Source organism: Talpa europaea, assembly GCF_964194135.1.
Source record: "Talpa europaea genome assembly, chromosome: 16".
Taxonomy (NCBI): domain Eukaryota; kingdom Metazoa; phylum Chordata; class Mammalia; order Eulipotyphla; family Talpidae; genus Talpa; species Talpa europaea.
The window spans coordinates 40,574,217-40,595,271 of record NC_140084.1 but is presented as its reverse complement, the minus strand read 5'-3'; the positions used below and the strand labels follow the sequence as shown (position 1 = coordinate 40,595,271).

Here is a 21,055-nt window from a genome sequence, read left to right as displayed (position 1 = left end):
CATTTTCCATTTCCCCAGTCAGAGCTCCTTGTCTTAAATCACCAGAGGAACTTGAGGGAATCATTTCTCTTCACATGAGTTTGATGTAGGCGCCCATTCTCTCTTCTCCATTTTCATTTTCTTTTTTTTTTTAAGATTTATTTATTTATGCATACAAGAACTGGGGTACAGGCCAGAGGTGTGGGGGGTGAGAGGATTCACCAGAGACAGAGTGGGGAGCAGAACAGGCAGACTGACTGAAATACACTGCTGAGGGGAGCAGCGGGCGAGACAGGAGAGGTCTGCTGCACCATGTGGGCAACACCCTGGCCAGACAGGGGTCGAAGTCTTGCTTGCAGTGGCTATAGATAGCGTCACAGTGCTGTGCTTAACCCCTTGTGCCACCAGGGAGGCCCTGCATTTTCATTTTCCCTCCATAGTGGCTGTCTGCTCCCAACATTTAAACTTTCATTAACTCATAAAACAAACAAACAGAAAAAACAATGCAAAACAAAACCAAAAAACCCTTCTCTACAGGGGCCAGTTATTTGGTCCTCCCAAGCCTGTCTTCAAGAGTCACATGCAGGACTTTGAAGAGTTTAAACTCTTCTCATGGTAGAAATTGAAGGGAGGTAAATCCCTGGATGAAAATGCCTTGAGTCGTTCAGCTAGAGGCGGGAACCCCAAACGTGGTCCTCCGTAGCCCGCAGGTGCCAGCTTGGAGCTGCCTGTCTGGTCCTCAACAAGATAAGTACTGAAATTTGGAGTAAACATTTAGGGACTTCCTTTTTTAAATATTTATTTATTTATGCATACAAGAACTGGGGTACAGGCCAGAGGTGTGGGGGGTGAGAGGATTCACCAGAGAGAGTGGGGAGCAGAACGGGCAGATGTAGTGAAATACACTGCTGAGGGGAGTAGTGGGTGAGGCAGTAGAGGTCTGCTGCACCATATGGGTTGCTCCCTGGCTGGCCTGGGATCGAACTGGTGCTAGAGTGGCTGCCAGTAGCTTGATAGAGTTGTCTTTAACCCCTGCGCCACCAGGGAGGCCCTGATTGAGGGACTTTCATAGCCATTTAATAATGAAAACTTAATAATAGAAAATCTGAAGTTAAACAAAATCCGTCCTTAACCCTCTAGATTCGCCTACCTCTCTCCCTCTGTCTCTCTTTTTCTCCCCTTCTGTCCCTTCATTCCCAAGCTTTTGAAAATCTTCCTCCAAACTCACTGTTCTCACTAAGGACACCGATGCCATTTGTCAAATCCACTCGATACATGTCTCTGTGACAACAAACCTACCTTCATGAAGCTCTCCTCCTGTTTCTTGGAGGACATCCCCTCTCCACAGAGGCTCTTGCTTAGTGTGCTTCCCCATAAATAACTGGGTACCAGGTCTCCTCATGCTGCATGCTTCCTGTGGACACTCTCCTCCAGATACCCAGATGCAGCTGTCCCTGTAAGTTGGTCATTTTCACATATTTGTTTACAGCCCAAAGGTTTTTCCTGCTCTCCAGACCCACAAATCTAGTTGTCTTCATCAGAAACTTCACCCCAAACTCTAACAAGCCCCAAATCAAACCGTCTCACCCCCACACCTTCTCTTACTCTTCTTCTGCCCATTTAAATGCATCCAATGTCATTGAGAGTGAGGCCCAGGTACCCAGGAGTCATTCTAGATTTCTCTTCTTGACTGTCTATACCCAATTAATCACCACAGTCCATAGATCCCACCCCCATATTTTTTATATTGCTCTCCCCATTTGCTTTTCCTTTCCTATTCCTCTAAATCAGAATCTATAATTGTCATCTCTTTTGCTACAATAGCTTCCCCAATCCAGCCCCAGGCCGCATGAATGAACATTCTAAAACGTTAGTCTGACAACTTTGTTCTTCTGCTAACATTTTTCCTGCATCTCCCTAAGGACCAGAAAGTCAGACTCCAATTATTTCAGCTATGCTACAACTGCCACATTGAAGCTCACCTAGCAATTTTCTTTTGCTGCAATTATTCCTCTTTCTATGCTTCATAAAACTCCCACTTCATTCCTATCCTCTTAAAAATCTATTTATTTAGATATAATTTATATGTAGTGAAGTGCCCACTTGTAAGTGCCTGTTTTGATGACCTTTAATAAATTTGTGCACCCATATAACCACCACCACTGTCAAACACATCCCTCTTACTACAAATTACTCTTTTATCCCTTTTCAGCCAACCCTCCCAAACTATTATCCCCAGGTAACCACTGATTGGCTCTCTGTCCCTATAGGTGTTTTTTTTTTCTAGAATATCATATAAATAAAAATCATACAGTATGTGCTGTTTGGTTTCTGGCTTCTACTTATGTTTTGGAGATTCACGCACATTATGCAAGTGTCATCTCACTCCTATCTTTTTGAAATAAGAGAGTTTCTCCTGTTTCTAAAGTAAAGGAATACTTTACTTCTCCACTTCTCTAGTCCTGTTGCTATTCCCTAACTCAATTCCCTGAGTATTTAGTAGCCTAACACCAAATGTGGTAATTAAGTCATTCTTACCTTCCACAGGTCCTCTCATTCAACATGTCTACAAAAAGCGAGGATATCACAAGGTTGCCATCTTCACCTAGACTTATTCCTTCATGGAAGGACTTGAAACTCCTCATAAAGAATACCCTGAAGGATGTAAAGGTGATGCATATAAGAAAGAAGCACTAATACTTAGGAGAAATATTCTCTTGGATGAATGACTTCTCTCTGCCAAGGCAGGCTATGGCATGGACAAGATGTGAATAGCTTTGGAAGGGCCCTCCCATACCACAAAACTGGTGTTGTTACCATTATAACCAATGGTAACATTAGTTATAATGAGAACATGTTCTGCTGCATAAACAAACAGACCCCAAACCAGGAAACAGACTTAGATGGATTAAACAAGTAGGAGGCATCTTTATCTTACATGTTGTCAGGGACCATGCTCTTTTTTATTTTCTACCAGTATTAATATTTAGCTTACAAGATAGGTAACAAGATAGCTGCGTTTCCAGTATCTGTGAAATTGCAAGTGGACAGAAGAGAAGTGGTCAGGGAGCACAGCCTTGAAGGAACATGGTACTCTCCAATGTTGCCAGAATTTCTGGATCTGTAATCACCCTAAATAAAATCAGAATTTTATTGGAATGGAAAGTAGGGGAGGAGGGAAATAGAGGGGGTGAAACAAAGTAGGACCAGGCTCAGTAACAATACAGTAGCACCAGGCACAGATAGCAATCCATTGCTTGGATTTAAAGTATTGTTTTTAGAGTCCCTCTGTTGAAAAGCTTTGTTTTGTTGAGTGAATGAACTTTCTAAACATGAAGTCTGGAAAGGAGGGAAGGAAAAGTGATTAACTAATGGAATGAGGGGTACATAAATGAGTTTTCTGATTTAATGAAGAGGGTTGAGCTTACCTACAGGGTCCTTTCTCTTAACACTGTGGCTGTCACTGAATCAGAAATGATAGTGGACACTAGAAGCTCTCCAGCTTGCTCTGATTATGTATTCTCTCAGCATACAAAGATCTGAAATTGAGAGAGGGAGAGGAGAAATCTGAGTTGATGATATTGTCCTCACTATTGTCTCAAACCTTTTGTGGATGCAGGAAGCAGGCATGATGGGTATTTTGAGCAAAGAAATACTAACATTTCAGTTTGATTGAGTATTTTACTTTCCAACTTAGGTAGAAACTTAACACAAATTTTGGTGCAGAGCAACATGGAGTGTTAGATTCATGGGCCATTATTCAAGAGGTATATATCCCAAGTAAGTGCTAAGAAAAGGATCCTCAAAAGTAATCTTCATGAGCCTCAGTTTTGGCTAATCAGCATGAGGAATTCAAGTACTTATATCATAGTGATGCCTAAATATGCATCACAGGAAGGTAGTGTGTATTGTATATGCTCTATCACGTGACATGTTAAAAGGTAAATGTCTCCTTTGATAGATAACATCCAAACCCCATAGAGTTGGAATACAGAATGGGGGGGGGGCGGTTAAAGCACAGCTAAGTCCATATTCTGACTACCACACACTTCCTTTTTTCTTTCTTTTTTTAAAAAAAAAAAAGATTTATTTATTTATACATACAAGTACTGGGGTACAGGCCAGAGGTGTGAGGGGTGAGAGGATTTACCAGAGACAGAGTGGGGAACAGAACAGGCAGACTGACTGAAATACACTGCTGAGGGGAGCAGCGGGCAAGACAGAAGAGGTTGCTGCGCCATGTGGGTAGCTCCCTGACCAGGGATCAAACTTGTGCTGCAGAGGCTGCGGATAGCTTCATAGGTTGCATCTTAACCCCTTGCGCCACCAGGGAGGCCCTACCACACATTTCTTTGATGCACATACTAATAGTGCCAGAGGGTCTAGTTGTCACATGTGATGGGCATTCTATGTCTGTGAAGGGCAAGTCTCCCTACAGGCATGATACAATTGTGACAGGCATGGCCCTTTGGGTATGGGCAGGAATTTTAAAGAGTTCTACCAAACACCACAGGAAGAGGCAATTGTCTTGGATGGGCAAACATGTGTGTGTGTGTGTGTGTGTGTGTGTGTATTCCTTTCTTTTGGAGAACTTGTTTCATGGTTCAGTCTCTTATAAGTGGTTTATTTAACCTACTCCCACCCTATATCTTTTGAGAGCCAAGGCCATGTCTCTTTTGCTCAGCCCTGCGTCCTCAGTATCTGTCAAAGGATATGCCAATCCGTCTTCCTCAAGTGTGGTTCCTCATCTGAACTCTGGAACACAGAATATTACTGAAAGGTCCATGCAGGAGGCCGGAATGCAGAAGCCAACCAGGAAGCCCACCTGGGGGGCAGGAATGCGGATACCTGCCTGGAGGACTCAGACAATGAGCCTCCCCCCTCCCCCTACGAGTCTCTTCTCAGACAAAGAATCTCTACCTGCCCTACAAACTTTTCCCGCCGTATGAGCCCAACTACCCACCTGACCTCTCCTCACTCTATAAAACCCTGCTTCCCCCTAACAACGTGCGCAGCTTCACTGACCCCCACCTTGGGTGCGTGAGGTCCACCCGGGGCGCAATAAACTTTCCCTCCCTTTGAGAAATGTAGCCTGGCTCTCCTTTTCTTTACCGCGCCGAACCTTTCATCTTGGTGCCGAAAACCCGGGAAGGCCGTGTCCCCTGGCGCCAGGGCCGCCTTCTCGTCCCTGGACCACGCCGAACCTTTCAATTACTTGAAGGGCTATTCTCTCAATTCTCTTTAAGGACTGTATAATATAAGGAGGGGCATACCAGATGCAAAGGGGAGAAATTAATTCATCGTGTAAGTGGGAGACCTTAGGACACTAGTGCTTGCCTTTTTTTTTTTTTTAAGATTTATTTATTTATTTATCTATCTATCTATTTATTTATTTATTTATACAAGCACTGGGTACAGTCAGAAGCATGGGAGGGTGAGAGAATTCACCAGAGCTAGAGTGGGGAACAGAACAGGCAGACTGCCGAAGAAATACACTGCTGAGGGGAGCAGCGGGTGCAGCAGGGGAGGTCTGTCGCGCCATGTGGGACCCTCGCTGGTGGCCGGGGATCAAACCAGCCCTGCAGAGGCTGCGGGCAGCTTCACAGCCCAGCGCTCAACCGCTGCACCACCAGGGGAGGCCCCCTCAATAAATATTGATTGGGTGAATGAGTAGGCCCTCAGGCCTTGGCTTAGGCCCCTCTTCTTTCTCAGGCTGGTGGAAAACCAAAGGATGAGGATGTGCGTGTACTGAGTGACTGGCCCGAGACTGTGTACAAGGAGTTTCACCAGCCCCAGTTCTCAACTTTCATCTGTTTCTACTCCATCGACGTCAACTATTTTGTCTCTTTAAACTGGATGGAACCAAGTACAAAAGAAATGAAGGTAAAGCTGTCCCATCTTTGACCCCCTCCTTCTTCATTTGCTTTATATGCATCCTACTTAAACTGCCCTCTTCGAGAATGAGTGAGCCCATTTCAATACCCATCTCTACATCCTTTCTTTAACCTTCGTTACCTGTAGAAGCCACACTCACTTGAGAGTAAACGGAAGGCCCGGAAAAGAGCCTCTTCAGTATGGTGCTTCTATCACATACCAATTCATAGGACAGGAAATGCCCAGAGTTGAGCTGTCAAGTCTTTCCTTAGTACTGCAAGAGGGAACTAAACATGCAGTCCTTCACCTTTACTTTTTTTTTTTTTTTTGCACGTAGAACTGTAGGCCAGAGATGCGAGCCGGTGGGTGGGGGTGTGGGGGTGAGGCAGTGAGAGGATTCACCAGAGACAGAGTGGGGAACAGAACAGGCAGATCTACTGAAATACACTGCTGAGGGGAGCAGCGGGCAAGACGGGAGACATCTGCTGTGCCATGTAGGCCAGCTCCCTGGCCAGGGATCAAACTCAGGCCCTAGGGTTGATAGGACTGAGACTTAACCTCTAGGCCACCAGGGAGGCCCCTTCCACCTCTTACTTTGGGGGCATCGTTGCCTCCATGGTCAGGCTCTCCTCTCCCCTCTTCTAGGCAGTACTTTGGATACAGGAAGGAGACGCAGAAATGAAAGGAATACTCAAGCAGCAGTTCCATGTGCTGGATCAAGTGCCTCCCATCCAAGCCATGGTCCACACGGGCCCCGGCCACATGCTAATTGCCTACTGTGATGACGTGTGCCTGCGGCTCTTTGGGGACCACCAACGGGCATTCACCCTGCTGGGAACCGTGCCCTGCCACTTCTTCATCAGTTGCCTCTGCTTTGACTCAGAGACCGAGGTGCTGCTCTCTGGCACCGTGGGGGCCGTGGTCACCTGGTTTATCTTACCAAACGGCAGCGGCCTGCAGATGGCACAAACAGTGCCCATGCCTGATTACGAGTTTGTCCAGGGCTTTTCCCTGAACGGCCCCCAGGGCTCCATCCTGGCTTTCTGTGAGAGTAAGGTGAGGGTCTTCACCCACCAGGGCCAGGGGCAGCTGAAAGAGGTGAAGCAGTTCTCTCCCTTAAGCGGGTCCCCCATCACCTGCTCCTTCACTTGTGTCCCTCGGGGCTATTTCTATGCTGGAAACAAGGATGGAGAGATCCACGCGTGGGGGCTGACCCAGGGGAACTTCCTCCACAGCTTCCAGGCGCACTCCTCATCGGTGGTCTGCATCCAGAGCCGGCCAGACACCCACACCTTGCTGACGGCAGGCGCGGAGGGCCTAGTGAAGGAATGGAATCTCGCTTTTGGGAACTTGCTGCGGCAGCTGCCCATCCACGAAGGCCTGCGGCGACTGCAGTTCATCGACAACACCACCTTCTTCTGCCAGACAGGCTGTGCCTTCTCCCTGCACCACCTACCCTACTTCTACAGTCTCTTCCATGTGTGCGGTTCTGCTCCCCAGCAGATGCAGCGCGTCTGTTGCGGCCGAAATTGGACCCGGATCCTGTGTGCCACCAAGGACGGCCTGTTGCGCTTCCTGTCTCCAGTGACGGGGGAGCTCCTGGTGGTCACGTGGCCTCTGCAGGTCATGGAGAAGGCGAAGGTGTGGGCCTATGACTCAGCCAGAGAGGAGCTCTTCGTGGCAACCCACAGTCCGGAGGTGCTGGTGTTCGACGCCACACGCTCTCCTTGTCCTGTCAAGTATCTCGTGTGTACGTCGGTAAAACCCGGGGATCGAGTAAGATGTCTGGCCTACGGACAGTCCCGTCTGGGCAAGGGCCTGGAAGGACTGATGTTCTGTGGGCATGACAGTGGCACTGTGAGGATCCTCTCCCACTACAGCTGTGCCCGGATAGAGAAGACGCTGCACACCGGGGCGGTGTTGGCGCTGTCAACCCTGGAGGGGCCCCAGAAGAGCCCCCTGCTGTGCTCCTACGGCATAGACAACACCTTGTACTTGACAGAAGCTGTGCTTCAGGAGAACAAGGTAACCCTGGAGCCTGTTATCAAAATTCTCTGCGGTTGCTCCCTAAAACACGTGATTCTCTTGCCAGACTCAGTGGGCGCGATCACGGAGAACCACTGCTGGCGTCTCTGGCACTTCCAAGATTTTATGACGTCTTCAAGATCAAAACAGACTTCGGTCTTTCAAGAGACAAAGAGCCTGCACCAGTGTGCCATTGCGTCGTTTGACGTCTGCTTTTCCCTGAGGCTTTTTGTCACGGCGGGTACGGACGGCAGAGTCCGCCTCTGGAACTTCCAGGGTAGGCTCCTGACCGAGCTGAAGTCCGCCTTGCAGTTTGGCCCACTCTGCTTTGCCAATAATCGAGGTGACCTGCTTTTGACTTTCAACCACAGTCTCTACCTGGTATCTTGCTTGAAACTGCTCCGTCACGCAGAGCTGACTCTCCTGTCTACCCTAGACAGCGCAGATGACATACAGGAAGTCCCCAAGCCCTTTCTGCCCAGCTTCTTCTTTTCATTTAGAACAGTGAATGTACCCAAATTTGTCTACCTGGAACAAGGGCTGCAGGAATTCTGGGGACTCAAGGCTCTTGTTAACAAACGGGTCATTGCCTTTGACAACATCGTGCCTCACGTTGTGGAGGAAGAGAGACGTGTGCCCTGTGAGATTCAAGAGCAGCCTAAGTTGCACTTTGTGGAGGATAAGGACCCCAATTTGTCTTCTGTTGACCTTACGAGGGCTCGTCCCCCGCGCACTGTTCCAGCTCAGTTGCACATCGCTGGCTGGGATGGCATCAGCCCCTACTACGTATTACAGAAGTTCTTTGGTAAAGGGCGGCACTGGCCCATTACTCCCGATGGCTACATCCCCAACTCAGTGATCCGTGCCCGCCTCTGGCCGGAGGGCACCCCAATTGTACTATGCTGTGGTGTGGACCCAGCCTACAGAGGGAAGGACAGGGACATGGATGAGATCTTCAAACACATATGGCTGCTCATGACCACCCTAGCAAAAAAGAGCACTTCGTTGAGCAAACAAAGGTATAAAGTCACGTCTTCTCTACAAGCCTACTCTGTGATTCTTGAGAACTTGACAAAACAAAATTGGATAGGAAGACAATTTAATGATGAATTTATAAGTAATTTAATTGAGATCATCCTCAACCTCACAACTAGCTGTTCTGTGGAGAAATTCAAGAAATATATTAACATCCTGGAAAAGCTCTTCGCCCTCTATCACATCCCTTCGGGGCTGCAGATGCAGGCTGTGTGTCGTCTCCTGGAAGACACAGCCGATTCCAACCCCCAGATCCGCGCACTGAGCTGGGAAGGGCTCGAGCGGCTAGGTTTCACCAGCCATCTTTTTGCTGTTCCACTGGCCATGGGGTTGATGGACGAAGACAAGAATGTGCGGGGTAAAGTCTTACACCATTTCATAAGGGTCACAGGCATTGAAAGTAAGACCATGCTATTAGCCCTGCTGAGGAAACAAGAAACTCTGCAAGAATTACAGTGAGTTGGATGGCAGCCTTCCCTCTTCTGTTCCTTCTAGTTCCTAGCCTCCAGAATGAGATTCCTTCTCCTTTTCCACCACGCCTGTGTTTTTAATCTTTTTTTAAAGATTTATTTATTTATGCATACAAGAACTGGGGTGCAGGCCAGAGATGTGGGGGGGGCAGTGATAGGATTCAGCAGAGTCAGAGTGGAGAGCAGAACAGGCAGATCAACTGAAATACACTGCTGAGGGGAGCAGCGGGAAGCCAGGAGAGGTCTGCTGCACCATGTGGGTCAGCTCCCTGGCTGGGGATTGAACTCATGCTGCAGTGGCTGCTAGACAGCTTCACAGTGCTGTGTTTAACTCCTTGTGCCACCAGGTAGGCCTTCCACCACATCTGTTATTCCTTGCTCCACATCCTTTGTTATATTTACTTTTCCTCCCAGTGTCTACGCCTTCTTTTTTTTTTTCTTTTAAGATTTATTTATTTATGCATACAAGATCCAGGGTACAGGCCAGAGGTGTGGGGGGTGAGATGATTCACCAGAAACAGAGAGGGGAGCAGAACAGGCAGACTGACTGAAATACACTGCTGAGGGGAGCAGCGGGCAAGACAGGAGAGATCTGCTGTGCCATGTGGGTAGCTCCATGGCTGACCGGGGATGGAACTCGTGCTGCAGAGGCTACTGACAGCCTCACAGTGCTATGCTCAACACTTTGCGCCACCAGAGTGGCCCCTATCCCTATCCTTTTGACCATGACCAGCTCACCTTTTTGCTTCCTTACTCCCCTTAAGGTTCCTCAAAACTTAAATCCACCAATCTTTCAATCTAAGAAGCATCTTCTGTCACCCTGACTCCCCTATTCCTTGCTACTGATTCTTTTTCCTTTATCCATCCTTTGCTTTATCCTACTCTCTCCTGAATGGCTACTTTATCCCTTCTTTGTAGAATGTAATTCCTCCTCTCATTTCTTCTTCTCTGAATTTTGTTTTGTCACTGGCTCAATATTACCCTTATTTTCCATGACTTTTGTAGGCAGGAATTTATTGGAGAATTCTCTCTGGATCAGCTGCTGGGGATCAACGCTGAAAATATCCAACTCCTGATTGCCCAGGTGGAGCAGTGCCTGAATGAAAACCTGACTTTGTCACATCCCTGCCAGCACTTTTTGAATATGTCAGGGGCTGGTAAACTCGAGGTCTTTGGAAAACAAACACTTAGACATTTAATACAATCTGAAGGGATAGACAAATTAAAGGAAAGAATGAAATTTATTGAAGGAAAGAGCAGGAAATTGAGTACGTATGGGTAATATATGGGTCTTATTTGGATGAACCTCACGGGCCCAAAGGGAGGGTCAATGAAGCCTAGGAATATAAAAGATTCCAATGGGGTCAGAGTTGTGGAGAATCCTCTTAACAGAAAGGAAACTCCCTGGAAAAGATCTACTCCACAGCAAATACCAAGGTCTTGTTTCTTTAGGATGTGGAAGCTGGGATAAAACAGCAACATTTCCACACCACAAAGACTCAGTCCTCTTTGTCTTTGCACACCTATGGCAGCTCGCCCAGCCAGATATTACAAAGGAACACCCTTTTTTCTTCCTTATTTGTCTCCTAACACACACACACACACACACACACACACAGACTTTTTGCTTTGTCTTGTTGTTTTCTTCTTTTTCAGTTCAAGAGGGCTGGAAACAGGAAGAATCGATCAGGGCGATGTCTGTGACGGAACCCACAGAGGATGAAGAAGAAGAAAGAGAAACGAGTAAATCAATGCAGATGGGCACACGGGATGTTGTCTTAGAGCCAGAGCCGCCACTAACTACTCTCAGCCCAGTCGAATCCCAAGAGGACACTAAATCAAAGGAGGTCACAGTGGTGCCCATAAAAGTCAAAAAAGCCTCAGTGGTCAAAGAGGCAGTGGAAGCCGTGGAAGTAATGAAGGTCAGAGAACAGCATGATGTGAAAACACTTGAGGAGTTAATCCCCAGGGATAGAAGAGAGTACATGAAAAGTGTTTTGGAAAGTTTAATAAAAAAAGAACATGAGAAATTAGCTCGACTACTGAAAAAGAAAAAACAAAGTAGGGCTAGTTCAGAGACCACTGCTGAAGAGCCCACGAAAGAAGTGACACAGGTCATCGAGCCCAAAGGCACAGGGAAGAAGACTTTGATGCATGGCCACGGTGTGGCTGGGGTCCCCGGGCAGTTACCTAGACCAAAAAGCACGTCTTGGCGAGCTGACATTTGTTCTCTTATCACCTCAAGGATATCAAGTTCCCATCCAGGAATGTTAAGGAATTTGAATCAAGAATTGGTGGATTTGGCTCGGATGACACTTGCTCCCCGAGAGCCCAGCTGGGCTCTCTTTCAGGAGATCTGCCCCCTTTTAAAGGAGTCCTCAAAATCGGATGACAGAATGGCGGAAGAATCACCTGTTACAACAGAAAAAGTGGTTGAAGAAGCTGTCAAAGAAGAAGAGGAAGTAGAATTAAAAGAAAAAAGGGATGAAAAGGAATTTAGAAAAGGCAAGGCATTTTCTGAAGTAGACAAGAAAAAGGAAGGTGCTTTATTAGATCTCACAGCCTTAGAGCAAAGGAAAATTGAAAAGGAAGTAAGAAAACCGGCTGGGCAGGAAGAAATGACCGTGACAGAAATGAAACCAAGTGAACCGGAGAAATTAACACAGGGAAAGGAAAACCTGATGGACAGAGAAGAAAAAATGCCTTGGGAAGAAAAATTACTGGCCTTCCCACGGGAGAAATTAACTGAGGGAGAGCAGAGGTTTGTTCCAAGAGGAAAACAATGGACTGAAGAAGAGGAGAGATTATTACAGAAAAGAGCGAGTGTGCTGCGGAAAGAGGGAGAGCCGACCCTGAAAAGGAGGGGGTTGGACAGGGGGGAACAAGAGGCACGGGGTGAAGAAGAGGGGGGGCTGGAAGGGGAAGAAGAAGAACAGGCTTGGGATGAGGAGGGACTATTCCTGGACACAAAGGAAGAAGCTGAAGAAAGGAGGAAAGACATCTGGGGTGTGGAGAAGGATGCTGAGGAAGAAGAAAATGTGTCTAGAGACGAGAAACAGTTGTTCGGCGGCAAGAGAAGACAGGCATTAAGAAGGGCCAGCTCGGCAGAACGGACATTTGCATTGGCCCAAGAAAAGATAAAATGGTTAGTACAGATGAACAAAGCGATTCATAAAAAGAAATATAACCAACAAGAGAAAACCGTTGGGCAACTGGAGAAAAAAGGCCAGAAAGAGCGGCAGGTTGAGAAAAAGGAGGAAAAGGAGCAACTACTAGTTGGGAAAAAGAAGAAACTGGGATTAGAAGAGGAAGAAAAGTTGGGCATAAAAGAGAGAATGGCACAGAAGGAAGCCAAACCAAGCCAGGAAGAAGCGAGGAAAGCAAGGGAAAAGCAGAGAAGGGCCCTGGAAGGGGGTGAAACTGCCATGGAAAAGAGACAACAGGCGCTGGGAGAAAAAAAAACAGATCAGAAAGGGGAGAGATGGACTGGGAAAGTGGGGAAAGCAGCCGAGGAGAAAAAACAATGGGCGAGAGAAGGAAAAAAATTGGTGCCAAGAGCAGAGAAAAAGAGAGAGGAAATGGAGGAAGTATCCCAAAAAGAAGGTGAGCAGGCCATGGGAAAAGGGAAAGAAGGTGAGAGAGGGGAGACATGGGTTGGGAAAGAGAAAGTCATGAAGGAGAGAAGCCAGTGGGCCCAGGGCAAAAAGAAACTGCCCCGACAAGAGGAGCTGGAGGCCAAGGAGAAAAGGCTGACCCAGAAAGACAAGGGAGAGAGGCGCATGACTGAGAAAGAAAGGGCAGCGGCTCTGAAGGAAATGAGGATGGCTGGCAGAAAGAAAAAATTAACTCCAAGAGAGAAAAAAATGATGAAAGAAGATACATTGACCCAGGAATGGAGAACATTGGCCTCTGACACCAGGACCAAGGAGAGAGAGGCTGTCAAGAAAAGCAGCAAAGAGGAGAGAACAGAGGCGACGAGGAAAATGGATCGGAAATGGGGGCGCCCTGCTGAAGAAAAAGGGACTAGTTCCAGAGAAAAGGACACGAGGGAGCAGGAAAGGACAGACAGGGCGCTTCGTACTGAGGAAAAGCGAGTTGGCCCCAGAGAAAAGGATCTGAGGAAGAAAGAAAGGGCAGAAAGGAGGTTTCTTACGGAAGAAAAGGGGGTTGGTTCCAGAAATATGGAACTGAGGAAGAAACAGACTCACCTGTTGAAGATCCTGACTGAAACTGTAAGAGAAATGAGAACAGAGACAGAAATACCTGAGGAAGGGAGAGCTCTCAAGGGAAGGAGTGAAACGGATGGCCAGAGATGGCCATTCTTTAAGGAACAGGAGGAAATACCCAAAGAAGACAAGGCTGGGAAAGGGAGGAAATTAGACAGACTGGCCACCAAAGTGAGACTCCCAGCTGCAGGAGAGAGCTCAGAGGATCAAAGATTAGTAGGGAAGGTCCAGGAAGAGATGCTATTAGATAAATTTGAGGTAGAGGAGGTGTTAAAGAAGGCCCAGGAGCAAACACTGTTAGGAAAAGAGCAGGTGAAGCAGCTTCTGGGAATTCTGGATATACTAGGAAAGATCCAGGTAAAGGAGTTCCCAGAAATTATCAGAGATGTGCTGTCTGAGAGCTCATCTGAGCACCGGCTTGAGAAGAAAACGGAGGAAGCTTCAAGTGAGAAGGGGAGCGAGGAAGAGGGCCTCGGCGAGGAAGAAGAGACTCTGCTCAAGGAGAGAGAGAAATACTCTATTAAAAAGAAAAAGAAGGCGCACCGCAGTGAGGAGAAGCTGAAGGACTGGGCTAAGAGGTATAAGGAGGGCCTGCCTGAGGAAGGAGAGGAGAGTGTGAGTGAGGAGGAGAGCTTGAGTGAGGAGGAGGAAGCAGAGGAGGAGGAGGAAGTGGAGGAGGAGGAAGAAGTGAAGGAGCAGGAGGAAGTGAAGGAGGAGGAAGTGGAGGAGGAAGTGGAGAAGGAAGCAGAGGAGGAAGTGGAGGAGGAAGAGGGAGTGGAGGAGAAAGTGAAGGAGGAAGCGGAGGAGGAAGAGGAAGTGGAGGAGGAGGAAGTGGAGGAGGAAGTGGAGGAGAAAATGGAGGAAGTGGAGGAAGTGGGGGAAGAGAAGGAAGTGGAAGTGGAGGAGAAAATGGAGGCGGAAGTGGAGGAGGAGGAGGAAGTGGAGGAGGAGGAGAAAGTGGAGGAGGAAGAAGAGGAGGAAGCAGAGGAGGTGGAGAAGGAAGTAGAGGTGGAGGAAGTAGAAGAGGTGGAGGAAGAAGAGAAGGAAGTGGAGGAAGAAGTAGAGGAGGTGGAGAAGGAAGTAGAGGTGGAGGAAGTAGAAGAGGTAGAGGAAGAGAAGGAAAAGAAGGAAGTAGAAGAGGAAGAAGAGGAGGAAGTAGAGGAGGCGGAGAAGGAAGTAGAGGTGGAGGAAGCAGAAGAGGTGGAGGAAGAGAAGGAAGAGAAGAAGGAAGTAGAAGAGGAAGAAGAGGAGGAAGTAGAGGAGGTGGAGAAGGAAGTAGAGTTGGAGGAAGTAGAAGAGGTGGAGGAAGAGGAGAAGGAAGAGAAGGAGGAAGTAGAGGAGGTGGAGAAGGAAGTAGAGGTGGAGGAAGTAGAAGAGGTGGAGGAAGAGGAGAAGGAAGAGAAGAAGGAAGTAGAGGAGGAAGTAGAGGAGGTGGAGAAGGAAGTAGAGGTGGAGGAAGTAGAAGAGGTGGAGGAAGAGAAGGAAGGAGAAGAGGAAGCGGAGGCGGCCTTGGTAGAGGAGGAGGAGCAGCAGAAGCGGGTGGTGTGGAGTGGAGAGCCGGAAAAGGAGCACAGACTTATGGGGGCAACACGCGCAGAAGAGGAGACAGTATTGAAAACAGAACCCTGGAAGGCGGAAGTGAGCTCCTCAAAAACAGCAAGGGAAGGTGAGATTCTTGCTGAGGAAAAGAAGGGTACTGCAAGAGGGAAAATGCCTTCTAAGAAAAAAAGATTGTTTGACAGGAAGAGACACCCCACACTTACCGAGAAGGTGGTGCCAGCAATGGCTGCAAAGAGCCCCTTGAACGGACAACTCCCAGAAGCCTTGGGGGGGAAAGAGGGTGGGGCGCTGAAACGGCGTCATCTGGATTTGGAAGGACAGGAGAGTCAACTTGGAGCACATTTTAAGACAAGACAAGAGGATATGCTTCTGGAGAAAGCCAGGGGCATGTTTTCACAAGTCCCGGAAACAGGCTTAGATACCCGGATCCCAGAAGGCCCCCATAAGCTCAAGCCACACTTACCTCCTCTTATCATTAAACCACTGGCTCCTGAAGGGGGCAGGTGGAAGTGGTTTTTGAAGACTCACGATTTCCCAACAGGGGAAACCGAGGGCCAGGTCCCAGCTCCAACTCCACGCCCCTCCCCATCCCTTCCCTCTACGTCAGCTAAGCGGCCACTCTACTCAGAGGAAGACTGGCTTAAAAACATACTAAGAAGGCTGGCAGCAGGAAAGCAACTTTCCAGGGACAATTTCCATAGGCTGAGCCAGCTCCTACGGAACATCACCTCAAAGGGACATTTGAAAGGGATGCGTCTGTGCATTCTTAAAGCCATCGCCGGACACCTCGCTCAGAACTGGGAGGTAAGGGAGGAGGATATATCGCAGCCAAGGGAGGCTGTTTTGAGTCCAGCGCACTTAAAAGTGACGTCTCCAATCAGAAGAAGAGAACAAGAGAGGTGGCGAGAGTCGTTTCCTTCCCTGGGGCCAGTGTTACCAGCAATTACTAAAAGGCCTCAAGCCCCACAGCTTCTCAGGTGGCCTCTCTTAGGGGAGTCCTACAGGAAGCAGCAGGCCCGCCAGTTACCTGCCACTATCAAGGAGCTACAGCACTTCTACCCGATCAGAAAGGCTGCCCCTACAGCCAGCTACCCCTCGGTGATTAAGGACTTTGGACCCTGGAGAGGGAGGGAGGAACTCCCCAAATTTGCCAAGGCACAGAAGAAATCACAACCCATCACTGCACCCCTACTGCCAGCAACCACCAGGAGTCTAGCCCCAGAGGCTCTCAGCTGTCAGCTCCTAGGAAAGCCTGACAGGACTGTGCTGGCCCAGCAGAGGTCCCACGCCCTCCAGGAGATGGAGATGCACCATTTTGATCCTGACAAGAGAGACTTCTTTTCCACAGACGCCCATGCTTTGGTGGAAAAGCAAACCCTAGCGCTGATGTTTCAGAAAGATCTTAGAGCTTTTAAGGGTAAAGGCAGACCACATAAGTTGCCCAAGTTAGAGAAGAAGGCACAGCCCCTCGCTGAGGAAGCGGTGCCGCCGTGGGATACCTTCGTGGCGCTGTACTACGTCTTGCGGATGCTGCAGGAGCAGTACGCCAAGGACAGCGCTGGCTGGATGGAACAGTTCCACCAGCTCATGGACCTGTACCAACTGAAGTCCCCCCGAGTCCAGAGGCTGCTACTAGAGTTGCTGCAGAGAAAGAAAGTTCAACCCAAAGGGAACATCTACAAAAATGGCCCCCCAAGTAAGGACCTGGTATTAGGCGAGCGGGTGTTCTACAGCCTGATTTGTGGTGGCTTCCGTGCCCCCAGAGAGCACTTTGAATTCCAGGAAGTTGTGCCTCTGCCTGAGAAGAACAGCGTGCATTCCATCCAACCTGTGGGCATTGCCCAGTATGGGTTCCTAGAACTTGCCTGGAAAAGCCTGCCTCAAGTCAACCCTTACCCCACCAGGAGACTGCCCAATATCCTTGCGCGAACCTTCTGATTTGGCCTAATATTAGAACTTTGGGGTCTTAATAGAAAATGAGTATGGGCTACAGATTTTAAACTTCCTTACCTGCTCAGCATTTCTATATGCCAGAAAAGGCCTTCACTCAGCTTGAGAAACAGGCTAGACTATATACTGAATAAAATGATGTGTATATTTTCTCTAGGAAAAGTGCTATGCAGGTCCTCTGCCTGCTTGCAAATGGACTGCTTTTTCCTATTGAGATGTATGAGTTCTTTATATATTTTGGATATTAACCTCTTATCACCTATAAGATTTGCAAATATCTCCCATTCCATAGGTTGCCTTTCATTTCATGGATGGTTTCCTTTGCTGCACAGAAACTTTAGTCTGCTGTAGTCCCACCTGTTTATTTTTGCTTGTTGCCTTTACTTTTGGTATCCAATGCAAAAAATGATGTTTTCTCCTATGTTTTCTTCTAGGAGCTTTATGGTTTTAGCTCTTGCATTCAAGTCCCTCATACATTTGAATTGACTTTTGTATGTGCTGTAGATTATGTTCCAGTTTCACTATTTTGCATGTGGCTGTCCAGTTGTCCCAGCATCATTTATTAAAGAGATTATCCTTTCCCCTTTGAATATTCTTGGCTCCTTTATTAACTGATTGGCCATACAGCAGAATTTTTTCTGTACTCTGTTCTGTTCATCTGTGTGGCTGTTTTTGGGCAAATACCGTTGTTTTGATTACTATAGTTTTGTAACATAGTTTGAATCAAAAACTGTGATGCTGCCAGCTTCTTCTTTCTCAAGACAGATTTGGCTATTCAGGAACTCTTGTGTTTCCATAAAAATTTTAGGAGTTTGTTCAACTTCTGTATGAAAAAAAATACCATTGCAATCTTGACTGGGGTTGCATCGAAGCTATAGGTTGGTTTAGGCAGTATGGAAATTTTAACAGTATTCTTCCAATCCATATGAATGAAGTATCTTTCCATTTGTGCCTGCTTCAGTTTCTTTCATCGATGTCTTATAATTTTCAGGATGCAGGTCTTTTACCTCCTTTGTTAAATTTACTACTGGTGTTCCTTTTCACGCACTTATAAATGGGCTGTTTTCTTAATTTCTCTAGTAGCTATTAGAATTTATGGAAATGCAATTGATTTTTTATATTGATTTTGTATCCTGCAATTTTACTGAATTTGCTATTAGTTGCAATTATTTTGTTGGTGTAGTTTTTCAGGTATTTGTATACAGTATCATGTTACCTGCTAATATACTTTTACTTCTTCCTTTCCAATTTGGATGCCTTTCTTTTTTTTCTTTTTAATTGGTGAATTGCTCAGACTCTCAGTACTATTTTGAGAGAGCATGCATGTCTTGTTCCTCAAATGAGGGGGAATGCTGTCAGCTACTCAATGAATGATATTACCTGTGGGCTTATTACATGTCGCTTTTGTTATGTTGAGATAGATTCCCTCTGTATCCACTCTGTTGAGAGCTTTATCATAAATGGATGTTGAATTTTATTTTTCATTTTGTTAATGTACATCCCACTGATCTGTAGATACGCAACCATCCTAGGATCCCTGGCATAAATGCCATTTGATTATGCTGGATGAGCCTTTTATATATTGTTGAATTTGGTTTGCTAATTTGTGGAGGATTTTTGCATCTATGTTCATCATCAACATTAGTTTTTCCTCACCCAAAACTGAACTGGCTGGCACCTCAATCATAAACTTATAGCCTCTGGAACTGTGAGACTAAATTTCTGTTGTGGTAAGCCTCCAGTCTATGGTATTTTGTTACGTTGGCCTGAGCAGATCCACACAATTAGGAACATTTACTTTTTTCCCTGAGACTTCCTACCTAGTCTTGTTCAACAACATAACTAGTGGCGCCAACCAGATAGTTGTGACTTTCCTAGTAGCGCATTTTCCCTATCACATACAAGTGTGGAGAAATTATATAAATATAGCAAATACATGTCAAAGAAAGGGCCGCCCCTGGTGGCGCAGTGGTTGAGCGCTGGGCTGCAAAGCTGCCCGCAGCCTCTGCAGCACCTGTTCGATCCCCGGCCACAGGCGAGGGTCCCACATGGCGCGCAGACCCCTTCTGCAGTGCCCGCTGCTCCCCTCAGCAGTGTATTTCATCAGTATGCCTGTTCTGTTCTCCGCTCTGGCTCTGGTGAATCCTCTCACCCTCCCACGCTTCTGACTGTACCCAGTGCTTGTATAAATAAATAAATAAATGTTAAAAAAAAAAAGACTTGAAGGAAAGTATTTCTAACAAAGTTTCACCAGATTATTGCTATATGGATTATATGGAGAAGGAGACAGAGAAGGAGAAGAAGAAAGGGACAAAGGTGAGCTAGATGTCTTCAAGACAGGTATCAGAAATTATGGCTACAGAATTTCAATGACAGTCCATTAGTTAGCAGTAAGTACAGTCCTTAATCTCATTGGTCATAACCCAACAAACAAGTGGAGGATCTGTTAACCAAAAAAGAGGGGTACAATGAATTTTGCACAATTTGGAAGGCTGCCCACTAGGGAAGCCAAAGATACAGTTTCAATTTAACTAAATGCAACTAAATAGAGTGGGAATACATCTAGATCACTAGTCAGTAAAGTTTTCTAGTTCCTGGAATTTTCTCTTTAATTTGTAAAGTGGAAGTAACTATATGGTTATTGGCTAGACTATCTTAAAAGGGAAATGACAAAGAGTAAACCGTAAATATTTCAGGTTTACGGGACATACAATTTTTTTTACCATTACTCAACTCTGCTTTCGAAACAAGAAAACTGCCTTAGATAACGTGTAAAGAGTATGCCTGTGTTTATTTCCGAAAACAGGTGGTTGGCCCCTGGGCTATCAAATGCTAAGCTCTAGTCTTGAAAGTAGCAGATTTGGTTCATTCTGTCATTCATGAAGATTTATAATTAAACCACAACAGTTAAGTCTTAACTCTTCTAGATAAATACTCTTAAATTTCATAGTTATTTTGGTAGATTCTTGGATTTTAGTTGGTGGGCAAAATATTTAGATTTTGTTTGCCTAACTTCATAAGGGAAACTCACTTAGCTTTTGATTTTTAGGACTATTTTCATAGACATGTGCTGTAATTCTATAATCCACATAACAATAAGTTGGTGAAACTTTGTTAGAAATACTTTCCTTCGGGCCTCCCAGGTGGCGCAGCGGTTGAACGCTGGGTTGCAAAGCTGCCCATAGCCTCTGCGGCGGTTTGATCACCGGCTGCTCCCCGGCCACCAGAGGAGGGTCCCGCATGGCGCGCAGACCTCTCCTGCCGCCTGCTGCTCCCCTCAGCAGCGTACTTCGGTCCTTCTGCCTGCTCTGCTCCCACTCTGGCTCTGGTGAATTCTCTCACCCTCCTGTGCTTCTGACTGTACCCAGTGCTTGTATAAATAAAATAAATAAATCTTAAAAAAAAAAAAAGAAATACTTTCCTTCATGTCTGGACTTGAGTATGCATTATAATGCAGTTTTTGAAAGAGAGAAGTTGTTTATCTTCACTTATTAAAATTAAAATTAGGCCTCCCCGGTGGCGCAGTGGTTGAGCGCTGGGTTGCGAAGCTGCCCGCAGCCTCTGCGGCGCCGGTTCGATCCCCGGCTGCTCCCCGGCCACCGGAGGAGGGTCCCACATGGTGCGCAGACCTCTCCTGCCGCCCGCTGCTCCCCTCAGCAGTGTACTTCAGTCCTTCTGCCTGCTCTGCTCCCCGCTCTGGCTCTGGTGAATCCTCTCACCCTCCCGCGCTTCTGACTGTACCCAGTGCATGTATAAACCAAACAAACAAACAAATAATAAATAAATAAATAAATAAATAAATAAATAAATAAATAAAGACATGCCTCTAGAAAAAAAAATTAAATTAAAATTAAAAAATTTCCAATATTAAGTTAATTTTGGTGAATTACATTTTTTCTCAGAATATAATAACATCTTCTACAGACTTCTAAATAT

The 21,055-nt window shown here is 46.7% G+C and overlaps 1 protein-coding gene across 1 annotated transcript; it reads left to right on the top strand.

Annotated features, from left to right (window-relative positions):
- Positions 1 to 2,541: 2,541 nt before the first annotated feature.
- LOC311186011 (WD repeat-containing protein 87-like) lies at positions 2,542 to 17,107 on the top strand (the record flags this gene model as incomplete). The annotated part of the gene is made up of 9 exons (XM_084256896.1): positions 2,542 to 2,649; positions 5,692 to 5,862; positions 6,499 to 9,368; positions 10,389 to 10,540; positions 11,040 to 11,845; positions 13,712 to 14,246; positions 14,844 to 15,275; positions 15,777 to 15,973; positions 16,139 to 17,107. The coding sequence occupies 9 exons, from the start codon at positions 2,542 to 2,544 to the stop codon at positions 17,105 to 17,107; spliced, it is 6,240 nt and encodes a 2,079-aa protein (XP_084113022.1).
- Between the last annotated feature and the right edge of the window lie 3,948 nt (positions 17,108 to 21,055).